Raw genomic sequence first — 19834 nt, forward strand, 5'->3', positions numbered from 1 at the left:
GACACCTCATTCTTAACGAGATTCTTCTAAAATCTTTATTTTCTTCTCTAGAATGTACTTTCACTGCCCCTTTTTTACACTGACACTGGTGCAGTGGCTGTTTTAGACAGAAACATGCTGTTTTAGGGCCAGTGGAGGTTCTAGACAAATTTAACAGAGAGGGGAACCAAGATAGGGCCAGTGTTCAATCAGAGGGGCAACAATGAGATTTAAGCACTAAAAACTTTCATTTTACTATATATTAAAATCAAACAAAGATTAATTTATTTTTTTTACAAACATCAGGAAAAATTGAAATCAATCACATGGAACAGAAGTGGTTTGTTTTCCTGACATTTGAAATCCTAGAACTGCAGCTACAGAATACGATGGTTGTGCTGTCTGGGAAACTGGTCATCAAATACGTTAAGATCCAAGGCTTTGGTCCTTCTAGATTCTATGTGGAGTCCCTCACAACAGATCTGTTGTGTAGGACTAGATGTTGATATCCCTTCTTGTATACACGAGACACTAAGACTCTGCAGGATGGTCAAGTGAGTGAGGGTGTCCTCTGGGTTATCAAGTGGGCGCCCTCCTTCACTGGTGTTTTCACTGCTAGGCCCATAACACCTCCAGCAGCATCCCAGGTTCACCCCTTAAATGCCATCTACTCATCTGAAGCCCCAGGTGGAGTCCTTCCTCTTCATCCACAGTCACTGACTTCCCTTTTCAGCTGCTCTAGAGAGGTCCTTGATCGCTTGTCGATGGACCTTCCCGCGTACTCCCATCCCCAGGAGAAGCCTGAATGTCAACATGGCAACGAATCCTCTGGAGCCTACTTCGACTGGTTGGACCCTCACCTTCAAGCCTCACTGTTTTGTGGCAGCAGCAAGCTCCGTATACCTCAGCTTCTTGCCATCATAGGCCTCCTCTACTGAGCTCTCCCAGGGCACTGTGAGCTCGATGGTGTAGATGTGCCTAAGTGAAGTTGACCATAACACTAGGTCTGGTCGCAGGTTGATGGATGCGATCTCAGATGGGAAGCAGAGCTTTTGGTCCAGGTTTACCAGCATCCTCTAATCGCAAGACCCTCTCAACTTCCCAGAGGGACCCGCCCAAGAGGACACCACCTTCCCGGACAAATGTTTCTTGCCATCAGGTCAACAAAGGTTGAAGGGCGTTAGCACTCATGCACTGTGTTTCCAGCACTAGTGCCATTCGTACACTTCAGCACCTGGTTGGTTATGAAGGTCCAACCCCTTTAGCCTAAACTCCATCTCCTGCCCCCATCTAAGTGGTTCGGAAAATATTAAGCATGGACTGTACTGGGACATCATTCCTAGACTTGCTAATGTTTGTGGAAAGATGCACAGTAAGTGAAGTAGTAAAGTGAATGTAGTGTTGCTCTGAGCATCTCTGCTCGCTCACCACAAGTGTGTTTAGTTTGGCAACATGACTCAAATCTATGCTTACAATCTCAGACATCTCCCACATTGTGAATCTTGTTTTCAATGTGCCACTGCTTCAGGACTTATGAGACAAACTGACAATGGAGCAGATATTTGTGAATTTATTTGTGCTCCAGAAATCTAAATTGAATAGTGGCTGTCCTCATAATGCAAAATCCTCATAATTATCCTACATGTCATTTGTTTTCAATAATAAAACAATGATATATTTAATTATTAAAACAAAAATAAGAAAAATAGATAAACCTGCCAGATTCACATATCACTCTGTAAAATGTCAGTTTATGCAAATTTAAAATAAATAATCAAAACACACTGATAGTGTTAAGCTTCTTAAGACGTTAAACATATTCAAACTGTTATATTGTGTAAATACGTTAGATATGCTTTCCTTGGGTAAAGTTTTTTAACCTTTATCCCCCCCATAAAATCTAATCTAAATGCTCTCCTGTGCCGTTTGTAAGCTGTTATGGAACATTTTATAATATAAAAGTGAATTTATGCTCTTAGTTGTTGAAAATGAGAATTAATTAGAGGAAACGATGAAGATAAACGATCAAAACACGACCCACACCCGGCAAAACAGTGAGCGAGTCAGCTCCGGTGATTGACAGCTCTCCTGGCCAATCATGTGCACATGTGGAGTGGTACTGTCCAATCAAAATTCGCGCGGCACGAAAGGTTGGTTGAGTTCCAGTGAGGAAATTCTTCTGCCGTTGAGTCACCGGGAGGAAAACCGTTACTCGACCGAGAAAGCCGACACTCTCATCCCGATCGTGCTCCTCGGTTTTCCAGACTTCCTAACTCGGTGTTACAGTAGCTGTGCCGCCCGGACAGTCCTCTCAACGGGGTTGCAATGTTACACTTTCGGTCCACGGTAGCGCTCAAGGAGTTGTTTCACAGCCAGCTGAAGCGGCCGCTGACCGGGAGAGTCGGTGTGAAAGCGGCACCTGCAGCCGCCGCCTGCTTCAGCAGCGTCTGCTGGGATGGGAGGTCACCGGGCAGAGGGAGGACGTTTACCGGCTGGAGAGCCCCACAGCACTTCGCCAAAAAGCACGGCTTGAGAGGCTTTTGCTCAAAGGGTGACGGGCACAATGAAGCCGCCAAGGACTCCACGACAGAGAAGTGAGTAACGTTAACCAGCGGACTTTGTGGAGAAATCATGCATTTTAACAGTGATAAGTAGCGATGGTGGATTATGAAGACTCAGGATGCAATTACTTAAAGTTTCTTGTTTAAAAAAATAAATCTGTAATTCTTCACAAAATGGATGCCGAATTATAGAGCGATGCCCAACATTACCCTAAGACTGCAACATGTTAGTTTGTGTTGTAGCTGTTTCCTTTAAAGCAAGGTCTATTTTGAACTTGTGCGTTTTTACTACGATGTTCGGTACTGAGGGTCTACAGCGGCTAGCTGTTAGCTAGCTAGCGCCGATGCTGCTCAGTCGGAATGATGAATTAGCCAGCCAACAAACGATCAGCCAGCCCCGTAGTTTGGGATTGCCAGACAACTTTAGGTGTCGGGGCAGTTGTTGAGGGGAAAGATGCCCACAAGTGACTGGTGACACCTCCGGGGTCTTTACTGAATGACCGGACAGCTTGGTGCGCACCGGTGATTAGCAACGGAGGCAGCTTAAAGCAACGGCATCCATAATCGGACAGGTTTGCTAGCTTTAGCGATACGGTAATTCCATTATCACAAACACCCACGTTTTAATGATATTGCCTGCCCGTAAAAGAATACAATTCCCACACATTTTACGACGGTGAAAAAGCAAAATAAAAGGTCTTCAAAGTAAGTCCTGTCCGGAAATGGAAACAGCGAACCAGGCATCGTGACCAGCAGCCGCCAGGAGCTACATCTGCCATCCTCCAGTGTCTAAATCAATGAGGCATTAACCTATGAACAGCTTCTTATGCTTTGAAAATGTTAATATCACCGTAGACACGAAGGCTGTGTCTGTTTCACCTCATGCACCTTGTTCTGATCCCCCTAAATGAGACACACCAAGCCTTAAGTCAATGTCTAATGAAGGTCAGTCAGGATTTCTGCAGCTAGCAGTTATCTTATCAGAGAAGTGACTCAGTGTGTGGATCATCTATGATATGTAAATAATAGGACAAAAAGACAAGAGGCAGAGTCAAGCTGCTCTTTGTGTTCGTGAAGATGAAGCCAGATGTTGTATTTAGACATGTTGAATGACTTTTATTTCCAAGTAGAAAAATAAATGGACACACTGGAATTCTGATTGCATCTCTTAGCTGTGGTGAAGACATAGCTGCCATTAGCTGTGTTCTCTGACGGGGTGAATTGTTCAGCAGGTGAATTAAGTGAGTCCTGATGGAGAGGCTTTTTGGTACCTGACTTAAAATCATTTCAAAACCACCCCCACACACTGATAAGGACCTGCATTTCTGCTTGAAACCCCCTTACATCAGCGATCCACTTTGCTGGATCTTTTTTATCTTGAGAAACGCTCGTCCACACAAGGTCGTAACAACAAAGTGCTGCGTCACGTTGACGGTGTCAGGAAGAGAAGCACCTTTTTACTCAAACCTAAACTCTGGTTCTGTAGCGGCCCTCCATCAGGTACTATGGGTGTAGAAATGGTCCATTGGGTCTTTCATTACAACCAAAACCTGCAATTTTAAGCTTCGTTTGACATGACTAGACCTGTGGCATTTAAAAACTATACAGAATATATCCCCTTTGCGCCTCACAAGTCGAGTCCTTTTCCACGTTGTAAGCTGGTCCGTTCCAACCACACAGTGTTTGGAAATAGCATCGCCATCTTCCAAGCGTGGTATCCCGATTTTCCGCACTGGAATTCTGACTGGACGGCTGGTTATATTCCTTTGGGAATCAAGAGAAAGAAAGACCAGATTGGCTCTAAAGGCAGCCAGAAAAGGCATTGCAAGTGGTCAGTGTTCATGCCCGTCCTACATTTCTGTGACTAGCAATGATTTTCTTAATCACTTTTTCAAATATTTGACAGTTTCAGGTTTTCAAATGGGGGAAATAGCTGCTTTTTGTTGCCTTAAAGTACTTTATAGTAAACTGATTTGGGTTTTGGATTGTTGGTCAGACACCAAACCATTTTAGGTGCTGATTATTGTCTCCTTTAGCCCCTGTTGGTGGATTTACATTGCCCGTTATGTTTGAGCATCAGCCAAAGTATCAGAATTTATTATATGAGGCCAAGAAAAGCAGCAGAGGCTGATACACAAAAAGCTCGAAGCAGGAGGGCGTTTTTAAGTGAAGCCAAATGTTCCGTATTTCGGGAACGACTATTACAGATCATTGATTAATTCTTGTTGACTGTAGTCTCTTCTATTTGCCAGCAGCTTCCTGTCTGATGCGTTTTATTTTAATGAGCTGTAAATCAGCCCTGAATGTGATGTGATGCACCTCCACCGCTGCTCCATGTGCTTCCTGCTGGACGTTTAACATCTAGGCCCAACAAACCCAGCTCTGATGGACTTTACGGCTACAATGAGTGATTATTGTCTGTAAAGTCGATTTTGTGGTCTTTCCACATCAGTCTTTTAGTCAGTAAGTAGTGAACAACATGCAGTTTGTCATCTGGACACATCTTGTTGTGTTTAACCCTTAGATGCTCCACTGATTGGACCCTAAACTCTTCCATAAGTGTGTCAAATCAATGTGTTTTTACACTATTTTGGTCATTTTGGTTAAGAATAATCATTCGTATTACATTTTTGTCCACTCAAGAATGATTTCATGTTTGAAATATGTTTGTTTTTCACTTTATAACACATTTTGATAAGTGAAAAATATTACACAGAACAGCAGTAGAAGAATGTCAACGTCCATTTTGTTGACATTTTTCCAGTCTTTACCTCCAGCTGCTGCTGTTCTCCATCCCTCTATTACCTCTTGTTTGATATTATCACCGATAAAGAGCTTGGGGTAGTCTTACAAATATCACAATTTCTTTAATAGCATAAAAGGTAGCTTAAAAAATGAAATGGAATGAGACAGAGACATGTTTTTTGAGGAATAGCTGGAATATGAAGCTTTTCATTGCAACGATATTGGAAGAAAACGACCTCCCCGGCTCATTTCTGAGCCACGTGTGCATCTAAGGGTTGAACAACACTGTGATGAAGGAAATATGTGACGTTTTTGCTAACTTTTGCAAAACATTCGCTGATAAATTTTGCACACAGTCAGCCTATATTCTGGGCATTTATCATGATATGTTTGGATTAACTCTAGCTGCCAAACACAGAATCAGAGGCATTCATTCCATGTGGCCTAAATATATTTATGGAGTGATGAAGGCGTCGCAGAAGTTGGCGGTTTGCTGTAATGTAGTAAAATCTGTATTTAAAAAGCGCAAATTTCAGCCACAAAACAGTTGAATTCATCTTTCTTCGAGCAGCTGTGATGCCAGCCACCGGCACCAGCCTGTGTCCTCTCTTCAGAGAGTTTCCATGCTAATAAAATGCCTCATTGCCCCTGCAGGACAGAGTTGCCCCATTTGTTTCCATTCGCGGACAATTTGCTTAAACTGCCGGCCGTGTTCCAGCGGTCGCTTTGCTCAGCTGACTGGTTGTCGCCGTCATCTCGTTCCCCTGGTGGCTAATGGGGGCTCCACTGCAGGTTGAGTAACCGGGTTCAGAAAAACTTTGCTGTTGAGGAGCACGTCGGTTTTCTGTTACCAGTTCTTGGAAAGCAGTTTCAAGGAGCACTGAGTCATGTGACCGTGTAGGTCCTGTGATGGTTACCGAGGCGCTGCATCACAACACATCCAAACAAAAAGGTCACGAGTGCTCTGAATGTGAAGAAATCCCGCTTTGGTATTTAGAGTGATGGCTGGAATGAGAAAAGGCTCTTACTTAGTGTAGCGTTAATAATAGCAGAGAATTAATTTATTGTGTTTATCAACTAATCACCAAACATTCACTGATTCCAGCACCTCCAACGTGACAATTTGCTGCTTCTTTCCGTTTCACGTTATCATGCAATGAAAATATTTATGGTTTGAACTGTTCATAGAGCCACTAATCAGTTAATCAATGGAACAGTATTTTGCCAGCTGTTTGAGTATTTATCGCGCAAAAAGGCCAAACCTTCCCAGGCTGTAGAGTCCCTAAATCTGGATCTGCTGCCTTTTTTGTTGTCTAAATATCTTTGGCTAAAGCTAAAAGACGTTTGTTAAAATAATACAAGTTGGTTCGATTAATGGTTTAGTGTGTAAGTTTTGACAGCTGATTGATCAGAAAGAGTCCCGGAAATTGCACTGAGAATTCATTTATTGATTAATTAAGCAGTCCCTCCAGGAATTCGATGTTGCGATCGCATCAATTCACGCAACTTCAACCAGTCTCTCAGAATTCTGTGCGACCTTGCAATTTTGTCCGATCACTAAAACTTTCCCCCCGTTTTCGCCTGCCTCCTGTGAGTTCCACTAATCATAGAGGTCCCCACCGCAAACGTAATGCACGTACATCACCGAATTCACTTCCTTGTTTTTGGTTTGAAGATGCAGACATGTCTTAAAGCCGAGTGTCCAGTAGATGCGTTTTTCCCGCATGTCAACGCACAGATCTGAAAATCGCACGCGTGGTGGGCGGTCACTAGCGGACCACAACATTATCACATGACAGCGCTTTCAGCTTGACGGTCCGACAGAGTGGTTCGGCCGCAAACTTTCTCGTTTATTTCGAAAACACTTCAATGAACAGTATTTCTGAAAGCATTTGAGGCGAGAAATAACCTGTGCAGCCGCTGAATCTGTCCTCGTTTAGTTCAACGATAGCTAGTTTAGATGTTTGACCAGAGTTTTGTGATGGGTCGGATCTCCGCACGCTGCATCGAATTTGCATGAAGCAGAAGTCAAGTCTACTTTATGCAAATGAGCTGCGACCCACTTCAGTAAACACTCCGATTGCAGCTGGAAATGCACCGCATGTTGCATGCTAGTCTGGTTGCATGTGGGTTGGAGCATAAATTAATTAGTTTCGGAATAAATATTGTCAATTACAGTGTTGAAACATGTTCTCCAAGCTGAAAAAAATGCAACTTTTTAGCAGTTGTCACTGTTTCCTCCAATTTCATTGCAACAAATATGCTTAAAACATCGCAACTTACATCGCAATTTTTTAGAAAAGCTGCCGCGAATTCAGCCGTTTTCAGCCGTGACAATCTCGAAAAACACCCACGAAATCCTGGAGGGACTGATTAAGGAAATAATCTGTAGATTAACGGACAGTGAGAGTAATTGTGAGCTGTGTCCTTAACAGATAAAATACAAATCATTTTGAATTATCAAGCAGCAGGTAAGCATGGAAAAACTAAAGAAAACACTTAATATACCAACATAAAAAGCAAATATTAGACAAAAATAACACACCACGTGACAGCATCATTAACCAAAAATGATAGTTTTCAGATTAACCTGTGATGAAAATATTCATTCGTGGCTTCAGTGCTGCTGGTTTCTGACTCATTACACCACATGAAGAATACCCAGCTTTAGAGGTCAGTGAATCAGTTCAACACAACATGATTAAACCTATTTAATGCAATCTACCAGGCAGAGTGTTGGACATCCCAGAGGCCCAGACAGGATTCAGCCTCGTCTCCAGTGTGGTGGTGAGGGTCCTGAGGCTGAGCTCTGGTTAGCAGGAGGTTAAACATGTCAGTAATGCAGGCCAGATCGTCCCGCCTCCATCATTTTTCCACCGTTTTCTGCTCCAAAGCCTGCGAGCTGGCGTGCTGCCCAGCAGTTGTCACGGCCTCCAGGAGCAGATGAGTCAGTCGCACAGATTGATTTTTTTCTTTTTGTGCAGCGCCGCCTCTCAACACTCCCGGCCTGATGTCTGCCTCCGCCCCGCACCAATTTGTCATGACATCTGTGAGGCAGTGAAACCGGCGGCATCGATCACATAGGATAAATACAGCAGATACTACTGACGGCTCTATCAGCAGACCTCCACCAGGCAGTAGGAGCGGCTCTGGCTGACTCTTCGGGAGTTAGATCACATTAGAACTGTTAAATCAATCGCCACCATCAGTGTGAATGTCAACCCATGATTTAATTATTTTATTTACCAGCGATTATTTGGTACTTGTTTTTATTGTGTCTGTAATCTCGACGGCATTGGAAATGAGGGAAACCTCAATGCCCCTTCGACACTAAATAAAGGTTTGAATGAATGAATGAATTATATGAAGGAGAAAAGAAAAAAGAAAAAAATCTGGCTAGTTTACATTTGAGTGACCAATATTTTCCAGATCTACACAACCAGTCAAAAGTTTGGACACAGCTTCTCATTTAATCTTTGTTTTCAGAACTATTTACATTGTAGATTGTCATTAAAGGCATCAAAACTATCAAAGAACACGTGGAATTATGTCGTAAACAAATAAATGTGAAATACATCAAAAATTCTTTTATATTTTAGATTCTTCAAAATATCCACCCTTTGCTTTGATTACTGCTTTGCACGTTCTTGGCATTCTCTGGATGAGCTGAGTCGTTACTAGATGGTTCCTGGTAGGTTCCTGGGTAGTTCCTAGATGGTTCCTTGAGGATTGCAATGTTCTTAATGAACTGGCCTTCATGTGTTAAAGTAATGATGGACTTCCTGGTAGGTTCCTGGGTAGTTCTTCGATGGTTCCTGGGTAGTTCCTAGATGGTTCCTCGTAGGTTCCTGGGTAGTTCTTCGATGGTTCCTGGGTTGTTCCTAGATGGTTCCTCGTAGGTTCCTGGGTAGTTCTTCGATGGTTCCTGGGTTGTTCCTAGATGGTTCCTCGTAGGTTCCTGGGTAGTTCTTTGATGGTTCTGGGTAAGTTCCTGGGTAAGTACCTAGGATGGTTCCCTGAGGATTCATTCAAAGTTCTTGAAATGTTCTGGACTGACTGATCTTCAGTTCCTAAAGTAATGGTGAACTGTCGACTCTCTTCACGTAGCTGATTGGTTCTTGTCGTAATATGGGTTCTAACAGTTGTCAAATAGGGCTGTCAACTGTGGGCAAACCTGACTTCTGCACAACACAACTGATGGTCCCAACACCATTAAAAAGGCAAGAAATTACACAACTGAACCTTCACAAGGCACACCTGTGATGTGAAAACCATTTCAGGAGACTACCTCATGGAGGTCGTCCAGAGAATGCCAAGAGTTTGAAAGCAGTGATCAAAGCAAAGGGTTGCTTTTTTGAGGAATCTAGAGTGTAAAATATATTTAGAGTTATTTCACAATTGTTTGTTTGCTACATAATTCCACATATCTTGCTTCACAGTTTTGATGTCTTCAGTGAGAATCTGCAATGCAGAAAGTAGTAAAAATAAAGACCAATCAACCAGCATTTTGACTGAACAATCAACAGAATTGACCTCTTTTAAACACCATGGAACAGTGTTTAGGACAACAAGGAGGACACAAGGTTCAGGGCGATTCTATCATCGACGTTCAACGAATTCACCCATTTTCAACGAGGTTGGATTGTATCGGTGGAGATAAAACTGTGAAGGCTTCATGTGCAGATTGAATACGCATCCACAGCGCAGCACATCGTTTTCAGCTTCTGGACAAACTGAGCACGTCGAGTCACAGCTGACCTTTAAAAACACATACATGGAGGGGGTACGGGATGAGGAAGCTCCAGCACTAATGAGAGCAGCTGAGGTGGATTAATGAGGCGATCCAGATGTTCCGGCGTCCACCTCTGTCCTGCTGCTGCTCCCAGAGGTGAACTCTCACGGGCTTCATTACCAGCACAAGGATATTATTTAAAGCCTCCTGTTTCGGTGTGCTCCTGCTCCATTCTGATGAAGATTTTACATGTTAGCGGGTATTTAATGTGATCATTTAATGTGGTTTACTTACGTCTTAGAGCAGTGATTCTAACCGACAAGTGCAAAAACTGCATATTGTGATAGTTTCAGTTCCAGTAAGAAGGTGTTAGTCAGGTTTACAGAGCAACTTCACAACATTTCTATTTTGTTGTTAATTTCTTGCTCTGACAGAATTATTCCAGTATTTCTGCGGCACTGAATAATCTGGAGATCTGTACACGCCCTATCTTGTCCGTACTGTTGCTGATGAGTGTACTGTAAATGCCATCAATGCCACTGTTACTAATTCACTATTATTCCCTCTGCACACTCTCTCCCTGTTGTTGGTCTGCTTGCTTTGCATTTGTAAGTATGTCTCTCTTTTTCATTTTAGTTTTAGTGATTATTTTTTGTCATTTACTCCTAAAAGAATCAATTTTCCAGTAGAAGTAGAGGTTTTCTATGGAAAGCCGATAACCGCTTTTACCTCAAAATGACCTCACTTCCTCCCAGTGGCTGCGCTTGACTTCCCTCTACCTCACCCTCCATCCTCCCCTCTACCTCCCCCGTCCATCCTCCCGGCCCACACACACTCTCTGATGTGTATTCCTTCCTCACCAGCAGGCATCAGCCTCCATTAGTGAGCTCAGAGACGGACCGGCAACACCGAAAGGACGCAACGACATGCTAATTCAGACGGCATGTCAACTGTTCTTAGTGTCAATGCTGCGTTCCACGCTCGTTGAAAAGTCAGAATCTCAGGAAAAAAGCCTCAAAACTGAGGTTAATAGGAGTGATTTCAACATTACGTGACTTTTTGATTGAAGAAAACATCATGTACTTTCAACACTATCTTATTTTAGTTCTACAGCGAACACCATGTCGTCGCTCTGAGTTCTGACTTCCGGCGCTGAGTGGAACTTGGCACAAAAAGTCCTGTGCTAACAATCTGTCAGTCAAATACGATTAACTCTGGTCTGACTGGGTCCCAGTGTTCCCTCTGTTGTTTTCTGCAGCTGTGGTCCTCAGGAAAACCCTTGTTTGAGTTGCAAAGCCATTGCATTTATAACAGAAGGTGATTTTTTTTTAGAGATAAAATCACTTCCTCACATGAAATAATTGCACTTTAACCAACACTTTTGACAGTATGTCTTTAAAGATTTTTATGACCAAAATGGCAAGAACAACATTCTGTATTTTCATATGCATATTAGCTGAACTTTTCCGAAAAAGTATTTATTTTTAAAGTTTTAGTGTTAACCCTCTCAACCCCAAAGAGTTTCTAAGGCCAGAAATAATTTTTTTTTAAAAAACTGAAGTTGACTCGTTTTATTTTATCAAAAAATACATTTACGTCCTCATAAGAATGAGATTGAAGGTTAAATGTTAGAAATTAAAAAACAAAAAATTAGAGAAATAAAAAAATTGAGACAACTTCACACGAAAGAACCGGACAGCTAAAATTAAATAAAACGAGAGAGCATATAAAATAAACAGGACATAACACAGAAAACTAATTAAAGCTAAAAGTAAACTTCAGATAAAAGCAAGTCTATAAAAGTGGGTTTCCAGAAGTGATTTAAAAGAACTCTGCAGGTCTGATCTCCTCAGGCAGGAAGTTCCAAAGTCGTGGATCCTGATGGAAAAGGTTCAGTCGCCTTTAGATTTAAGCCTCGACTTTGAAACGACCAGAAGGACCTGTGTAATAATCAGAGACCCTGGCGAGCTTCAAAAGTGATCAGCAACATCTTCAAATCACTTCGAAAATGAACAGCCAGTGGAGGGAAGCCAGTTAACAAAATAATTTCTATTTTTCACAGCATGACTTTTCACAGCATCTGGTGGATTTTTTTTTGTCATGTGTTTGAGCAGGAAAGGTAGAATAAAGGGCTATTTTTGTGCTGTAATTGTTTGTTTTCTAAAGGAAAGCGAATATTTTAAGCCGGCCAACAGGGTTTCGGATTCAGAGGGTGGAAGTGATTTATTTCCCAACATCTTTATTTTGGTTGAGGATGTTTTCATATCTCAGGTTTTCAGTGACACATCTCACTTCATATCTAATGCAGCGGCGTTTTTAAACTTATGGTCATTACAACCACAGACTTAGCTAACAGATCGGCCTGTTACTATTCATGTTGTCTAGTAAATGTCCTGATGGCCACTGCTGCAGATTAAACCCAGAGGAAACCCTGCTAAGGCTGGAATCACAAACTGCTAGATTTCTGCTCTTCTTTCTGTTTGGCTGCCGAGAGGAGCCACCTGCCAGCTCAAGCTTTACCTTCAGACATCCTCCTCCAGCGCGCAGGCCAAAGCCCCATGATGCATTGCGGGACAGCGTGAGCCTGGGCGCCCAGAGCTTTGCACAAATCCAATTTGGTGTTGATATGAATCATAGCAGAGAGCCTGGTGTGAGCTGGTCGCCCCGTCTGCCTCCTGACACGCTACTAACTTTCCTCCCAGAGTCGACGTGGTGTGGATTCACGGCTTAGAATACCAGCCAGGCCGCAAAACACCAGATGACGATGTTCATAAGACACTATTAGGATGAAGTGTATTTAATTAGCAAGAACTACTGCAGTGTGAAGACTGTGGATGATTGATATGATCTTTATATCGTCAGCAATCAGCCTTTTGTTGCACTGACGGATAGAAAACTGAATAGAGTCTGACGATCACATGCAAAGTGCCTCTTTGTGTATGGTAGGGGATTGTAAGCATGTTCATGTAAGACCTAAAGAGTTGAGTAATCAATAGCCCTGTTTCCATAAATAGTATCCATAAGAAGTCAAATGGCACGTAAATTTGAAAGGTTCCTGAGGAGGTTTTCAGTGTGCTTTACAGGAGACAAAAGTTACTTATTTTATTGACTTACGTAGCAGAAAACATGGCCGGCACCAGTTAATGTGACGGGACAGTTGCATAACAAGAAAAGCACTCGGAGAGCTCAGTCTTCCTCCAAGGATGCTCAATCGTATCATTTCCGACGGATGAAATCTTGAAAAGATTTGTGGCAGAAATCACGGCAACATAGAATGTGGCCATTTAATATAGATGTACCCACAAACACAATTACTTTACGTTGTAGACAGGCTTGTGTTATGCATGTGCACATTATCTACGGCTACCAAAACGCATGACCTAAATATGTAGCGGGTGGTGGGAATTGATGGGACTCAAAAACACCCCCACAATTTAGTCAGTTGTTTCTTGTATGATTTCTGATGGATAAGTCCTGATAATTCCTCAGTGGCAGATTTGTAGTAGGATCACAGCAGGCAACTGACATACTGTTCTCTTGTTGTCATGGTTACAGTGATGCCATGCCGCTATCTCACAATGATAAAGAAATCTTTAACAAATGGGTGGATCCAGACTATAAGTCGCATCACTGCTAAAATCAAATCAGTTGTTCCTTGTGTCATTTCTGACCTTCCCTGAAAATTTCATTGAAATCCGTTTGTCCTTTTTTGAGTGATGTTGCTAACAGACAGACAGACAGGCAGACAGACACCAATCATCACATAGCTGTGCAGTATTCCTTGGTGGAGTAACTATTGTTTTCCAGACTCTGTTCAGGTTCATTTGTGGCTGCCTTTTAACTTAGCCACTGTCCATTAGCGTAGCGTTAGCCGCTATGAGAGAAGCTAACTTCCTGGTTTGTGGTGACAGCTTGTGTTTCTGCTTGAGAGGAGGCTGAATTAGAGCATTCAATTCATCAGTGTCGCTCATGCCGCCACTTTTTATGACGCTACACAGCCTCATTTACTCTATCCAAAGCAAACCTAGTTCACATTTTCTGATTCGAAAAGTCTGTCAGGCTTTTCTAAAATCCCCTTCAAATTACCTTGGTACTTATGTGGAAATACGGCTGTTGGTTTTTACAAATTGTACAAAGACTGTCAAAAGTTGGCATTGAATTTGTAATCATTTTTTTCCCCATTCTATACAATTTGGATCTCAATTTATTAAAAAGCACACAAAAAAATCAGTTTGCTGGTTTACAAGATGAACCTGAATTAGTCATCAACACTTTTCTCTGGAGGGAATTAATAGCCCTCTGGTGTTGATGTGGCCTGATGACTGGCTTTTTTTAGCCGCCACACTGCAGACTGTTAGGATTCTGGTGGTTGTTTCGCCGCCTGCTTCCAGCCCAGTCGTCACAATTCACAGATGGGGCTTTTACTCGGCTGAATTGCGCCGACACCGATGCCTGTAAGGCGGCATCATCGGATCTGTCAGACTGTTGTGAAATGTTTGGGATCTAAATGTTCTGTCCCTAAACTAGAACTGACAAAACCGAATTATCCATCCATTCATCCGTTATCTGCACACTGCTTAAATGATGAATTCCCACTTGGTTCAAAGCTTTAGGGGTTACATTTCCTATGTAAGACTGTAGAGTGAATTATTTACTTAACTTGCATGTTAAGTAGCTTTCTAGGCACATTCCTGGCTGGTATTCAAGCAAGGTAGACAATTAACAGATTGCTTTACTCTGGCCTCACTGCAGCACATAAACCTATGGAAAAGTGTTCTCAAGATGTAACTGATTGTAAGAGCAGAGAGCTGCCAGGGTTTTCTGTTAGAACAAATCTTTTCCACGGGTTCTTGTACCAGAGTAAGGCCAGGGTAAGGTCATGTTTTCCGGTGCAGTATTCCAGTGTTCACTCACTGCTTCTCCTTGCAGTATAAAAGCTTCTTGTCCTCCCTCTGCTGCAGCTCCCCTCCATGTTTCCATCCCAGCAGGCCTCACTGCACAGTTGTTTTTCTCACTTTTCTGCCTGTGTGTTTGTGTATTTGTGTTTCCTGCAGGAGAAGGAAGGCAGGAATCCTGCCCAGCCTGGAGGACCTGCTCTTCTACACCATCGCAGAGGGGCAAGAAAAAATCCCCGCACACAAATTCACCACAGTGAGTTCTTCAAACAGGGAGGATGTTTGAAAATCTATGTCTCAAGTGTGTTTGACAGCAACAGAAGCAACAACTGAAAAGATCTTGAAGACATTGTTGATGGAAAGCCAAGAGAGAAAATCGGGTGTTTTTAATTTTTTATTCACATTTCTTGAAATTCGTGCAGTATACGTCGAACATGTTTCTGCCTTTTCCCCTTTTTTTTCAGTTGCCAAATAGAACAGCAACATTAAATTGAACAAAACAGTACAGAGGAGTGGGAAAAGAAAAAGAAGGGACAAGCAAAACAAAAAAATGGGGGGGAATAAATAATAAAAATAAACAAGAAAAGCACTCGGAGAGCGCACTACTCCGACAAGGCTGCTCAGTCGTCGTATCATTTCCAACAGATGAAATCTTTAATATGACCTTGTGCTGCACAGGCGTGTGTTATACATGTGTACCTTACGTACAGATACTGAAACACGTGACCTAAATATGTAGCGGGTGGCAGGAATTGATGGGACTCAGAAACACCCCCACAACTTAATCGCTGCTTGTATCATTTCTGATGGATAAGTCCACATCGGTGGATTTGTAGTAGGATCTCAATCATGTGATTGTCAACAGGCAGCTGATATAATGTTCACTTGTTGTCATGGTTACAGTGGCGCCTTTTCGATATATCGCAATGATACAGAAATCTTTAACAAATCTGTGGATCCAGACTATAAGCTGCATCACTGCCAAAATCTAATGAGATGGTCCTTGTGTCATTTTTGGCCTTCCCTGAAAATTTCATCCAAATCCATTAGTCTGTTTTTGAGTAATGTTCCTAACAGACAGACAGACGGACAAAGCTAGCTGTTTTTAAGAGTCTTAAACAAATAAAATCACTTGTTATTGCTACATATTTACTTACGTTTTCTTCTGTCAGCATCAGGTCTCTCCCTCTTTTAAAAGAAGCTCTCCAGATTGACGGCTTCCGTTTTTTAGTAATGTTGCTAACGTAAAAACAGACAAATACACACCAATTGTTCCTTGGCAGAGTAATAAAGTGGTAGAATAACAAACGAGCTTTAAAAAGTCAGTACAATATAATTAAAACTGAAAGAGTAAACATGTATGAGACGTGTGATAAATGATCCAGATGTTAGCAGTAAATCATTTTTGTTCCTTGTCGATCTCTCCCTCGTTGAATCGTGACCGCAGTAACGCCTTTTGTTCGGCTCTTTGGGAGCTTAGCTTCACGGCTTGTAGCTCTATTGATTTGGTGTCAGGCCGCCTTAATCATGACGTTCCCCTTCCTTGTCCTCTGTTCAGGCTCTTAAAGCCACCGGGCTTCGCACAGGAGACCCCCGGCTGAAAGAATGTATGGAGATGCTGAAGGTGACCTTGAAGACCACCTCAGATGGAGCACTGGACCGACACCTCTTCAAAAAGTAGGCACACATTTTGCTTTAAGAATGGCAACACAGTCAGATGTGTTTTGTCTAACGCCCATGTAAGAAATATGAATCTGTCAAAAGAAGCAATATGAGTGTCTTTCAACATACAATTGTAATATGTTTCCCAAAAGCACTCTCTTCATCCTGCTTGCTGCTCCACCTTTTATTGCCAGCATCAATGTTTTATCACCATCTCAGTAAGAATTATTAATGCCGGTCGAGTCCTCTGCACGTCCCTGCAGCTGGAAAGGGTCACTGGGTGCCATTCATTATTCATCACCCTCGGTTCGCACGTCATCGGCATCCTGTTGAGGTTTTCACCCAGCTGGATTTAGTTCTGTTCTCCCTGAATGCTCCTGAGCTCTGCCTCATTGTGCAGGTACGACAGAGTGACGTGAAACAGAGAGAGTCCGCTCACTGGTCTGCGTCAAAGCTGTGGTAAAACGATGTGTTATAAAAGCACAACCTCCTGCGAACCATAAAGCAAAAAGCTAAGAACGTGCGGGTGTTTTTGATAAATTTGATAAACAATAAAAATACTGATACCGATAATCAGAAAATTGCCAAATATTGGTCACAGTAATTGGCCAGGCCGATGATGCATCTGTTCCTAATTTATGTGGTAATCAGAGAGTTTAGCCACGCAAAATGGGATGTGTGTGGAATGAAACATGAACCACCCCCACCTTGTAGCCCTGCTGCTGTGTGACCCCCCCAGAGGAAACAACACCGAGACAGAACTGGGTGACAGCTTGGGAAGTGGCAGCGTGGCGAGTGTGGGCATACGACAACTCCCCAGGGAGCTGAATCCTCACCGAGCAGACCCCAGCGCCAGCGCTCCTGGCCGAGATCCATCACGTCCGCTCCCCGGGCTTATTTATAGAACTCAGCCACACAGAGGGAAGCACGTGAGCGGGGGTGGAGTGTGTTTTCTCTCTGCAGGGATCTCATGCTACAGGGATTAGTCAGGGTTTGATGCAGTGAGATAGCTGCGCCACAAATCTCTCAGCTACCGGAGAGCAATGGCTTCTACCTCGCTGCCTCGTTACATCTGTTTACTACGGTGTCTGTGCTGCCTGGTCGGCCATGTTTGAAGCACCGAAATAAATATTTTTCTGCCTTGTTATGAGTGTTTGTCTTCACTCATATTTCGTATTTAGTATTTTAGTTTGCAATCAAAACAACAAAAGTCAGATAAAAAAAGACAAAAAACAAGACAAAATATTACAAAAATGAGACACAAAGTGACAAGAAATGGACAAACGACACGTGAGACAAAGAACAAAGTGAAAGACAACATGATAAAAGTTAGACAAAAACACAAGCGAGACAAAAAGGAAACACAAAATGACAAATGACAGTTCATTTCCCCACAGACTGCTGGAAACCTACACTTTTTTGTCTCCCTTCTGTTTTAGATGTGTCCAGAGCAACATTGTGCTGCTCACCCAGGCCTTCAGGAAGAAGTTTGTCATTCCGGACTTCCAGCCCTTCTGCGCCCACATCGACGAACTCTACGACAACGCCAAAAACCTGTCAGGAGGGCAGGTGAGTGAAGCCCACAAGAAAACCCGCTCCAAAAACGAGAATCGCAAAGATTTCTTCCATAAGCAGAGACATTCTTCAGTTTTCACAGTGTAGGATTCAAACCTCCTCTGAATCAGGATAAATTAGGTCACTTTAACTTCAGCTTATGTGGCTTTACATGATGAAGCAGTCCTGCTGCTCTACCACAGCGTGAGATTCTTTAAATCAGTGTATTTTTACTAACGGGGGCAGAATGTGTGGTTCCCAGCAGCAGAGTGATGTTGGATGAATCCGGGCTGGATTTTGTTTTCCCAGCTGAACCACAGATTCTAGAGCTATTAGATCTGTCAGCTGCTTTTGACACGGTTCACCACCAGATCATCCTCTCCACACTCACTGAGCTTGGCAATTCAGGATCAGTCCTCCGCTGGTTCATGTCCTTCCTCTCAGGAAGATACTTCAGAGTATCTTGGAGGGGAGAAGTGTCTCAGCTGCACAGTTCATCCACAGGGGTTCCTCAAGGGTCAGTGTTCGGTCCCCTCCTCTTCTCAATACGGGGCTCATATCACTCTGCTGTTCAGATCACTTCATAAAATTCAAAACTATGACACTTGCATTCTAAACTAGAATGAAAACAGCTTCCTCCTACCTGAACTCTCTCATTCAGGTCTACACTCCCTCCCTCCAACAAAAGATTCCTGATGCCACCACAACAGGGCCGGTCGGTAGCTGGACTCTTCTCCTCTGTGGTTCCCCGGTGGTGGAACGAAACTCTGTTCAATCTGCAGAGTCCCTCTCGGTCTTTAAGGAAAGACTAAAACCTAGCTCTTCACTGAACACAAAACAAATCCCATCACGTTGACACCACAGTCCTATGATCACACTTGAACTTGTTTAATGGCTCTTCTCCAGATTGTTTTCTCCTGCTTGTGTTGTATCTACTCTCAGATGAATGTCGCTTTGGACAAAAGCATCTGCTAAATGAAATTGTAGGTTCAGATTGATCAGAGTATTTGTTGTTGTTCATACCTTGTGGAAGTGTTCCTGAGTCTGTCTTTCCTGATGGTCTATGCTTCAGGTGGCGGACTACATTCCCCAGCTGGCCCGCTTCAGCCCAGACCTGTGGGCCGTCGCCCTGTGCACCGTGGATGGACAGAGGTACAGTTTCAGCGTTTACACACACCTTTGCTTTTGTTTAATGTACAATGACAGAATAACTCAGGGTAAATAGTTTATTCAGCACATTTGTAGATGTTTCATAGGTTGTTCTGTGCTTTTAATGTGGCTTTTAGGCGTCAACTAGACTCACAAAACTTCCTTTATTCCTAAAGCTTTCAGAAAATACCAATCTGCAGCATATTTTTAATTTATTTTTATTTATAATTTTTCTGCCTCTTGCTCTGTGTTTAGTGTACTTTGTCATCATTAGCATCTCTGAAACACACTGTGTACATTAGAAATTATTGGTTTTTTTTTGAGCGTCCCTTCATTAAACATCAAGTGTAGGAAACATTTTTTTAAAATAAGACATCCCGCAGACTCTGCCAGAAATAAAATATAAAATAAACCGTTTTTAATCTCTCTGTGCAGCAGGGGACCACTGCTCGAGGAATTTATATTATTTTTAAGTGCAATAAAAATAAAAATATTTTCTCTCAACAACCGTAATGAGTAATTTGGATCTTGGTGCTGATCAGAGTATTTCCTTCGTA

The 19834-nt window shown here is 42.6% G+C and overlaps 1 protein-coding gene across 3 annotated transcripts in view; it reads left to right on the top strand.

Moving 5' to 3' along the window:
* Positions 1–2134: 2134 nt before the first annotated feature.
* Positions 2135–19834, top strand: part of LOC110970823 (glutaminase kidney isoform, mitochondrial-like) — a 35064-nt gene continuing 17364 nt past the window's right edge. Inside the window, exons 1-5 of one of the 3 annotated variants that reach the window (XM_051942178.1) lie at positions 2135–2573; positions 15072–15168; positions 16471–16589; positions 18014–18143; positions 19201–19280. In XM_051942178.1, coding sequence (XP_051798138.1) covers positions 2305–2573; positions 15072–15168; positions 16471–16589; positions 18014–18143; positions 19201–19280 — 695 coding nt within the window. In that variant the 5' untranslated portion in view covers positions 2135–2304. The remainder of the gene's footprint in view (positions 2574–15071; positions 15169–16470; positions 16590–18013; positions 18144–19200; positions 19281–19834) is intronic. The other 2 variants (XM_051942179.1, XM_051942177.1) reach the window with 2 other exon arrangements.

Source organism: Acanthochromis polyacanthus, chromosome 22, assembly GCF_021347895.1.
Source record: "Acanthochromis polyacanthus isolate Apoly-LR-REF ecotype Palm Island chromosome 22, KAUST_Apoly_ChrSc, whole genome shotgun sequence".
Lineage (NCBI taxonomy): Eukaryota > Metazoa > Chordata > Actinopteri > Pomacentridae > Acanthochromis > Acanthochromis polyacanthus.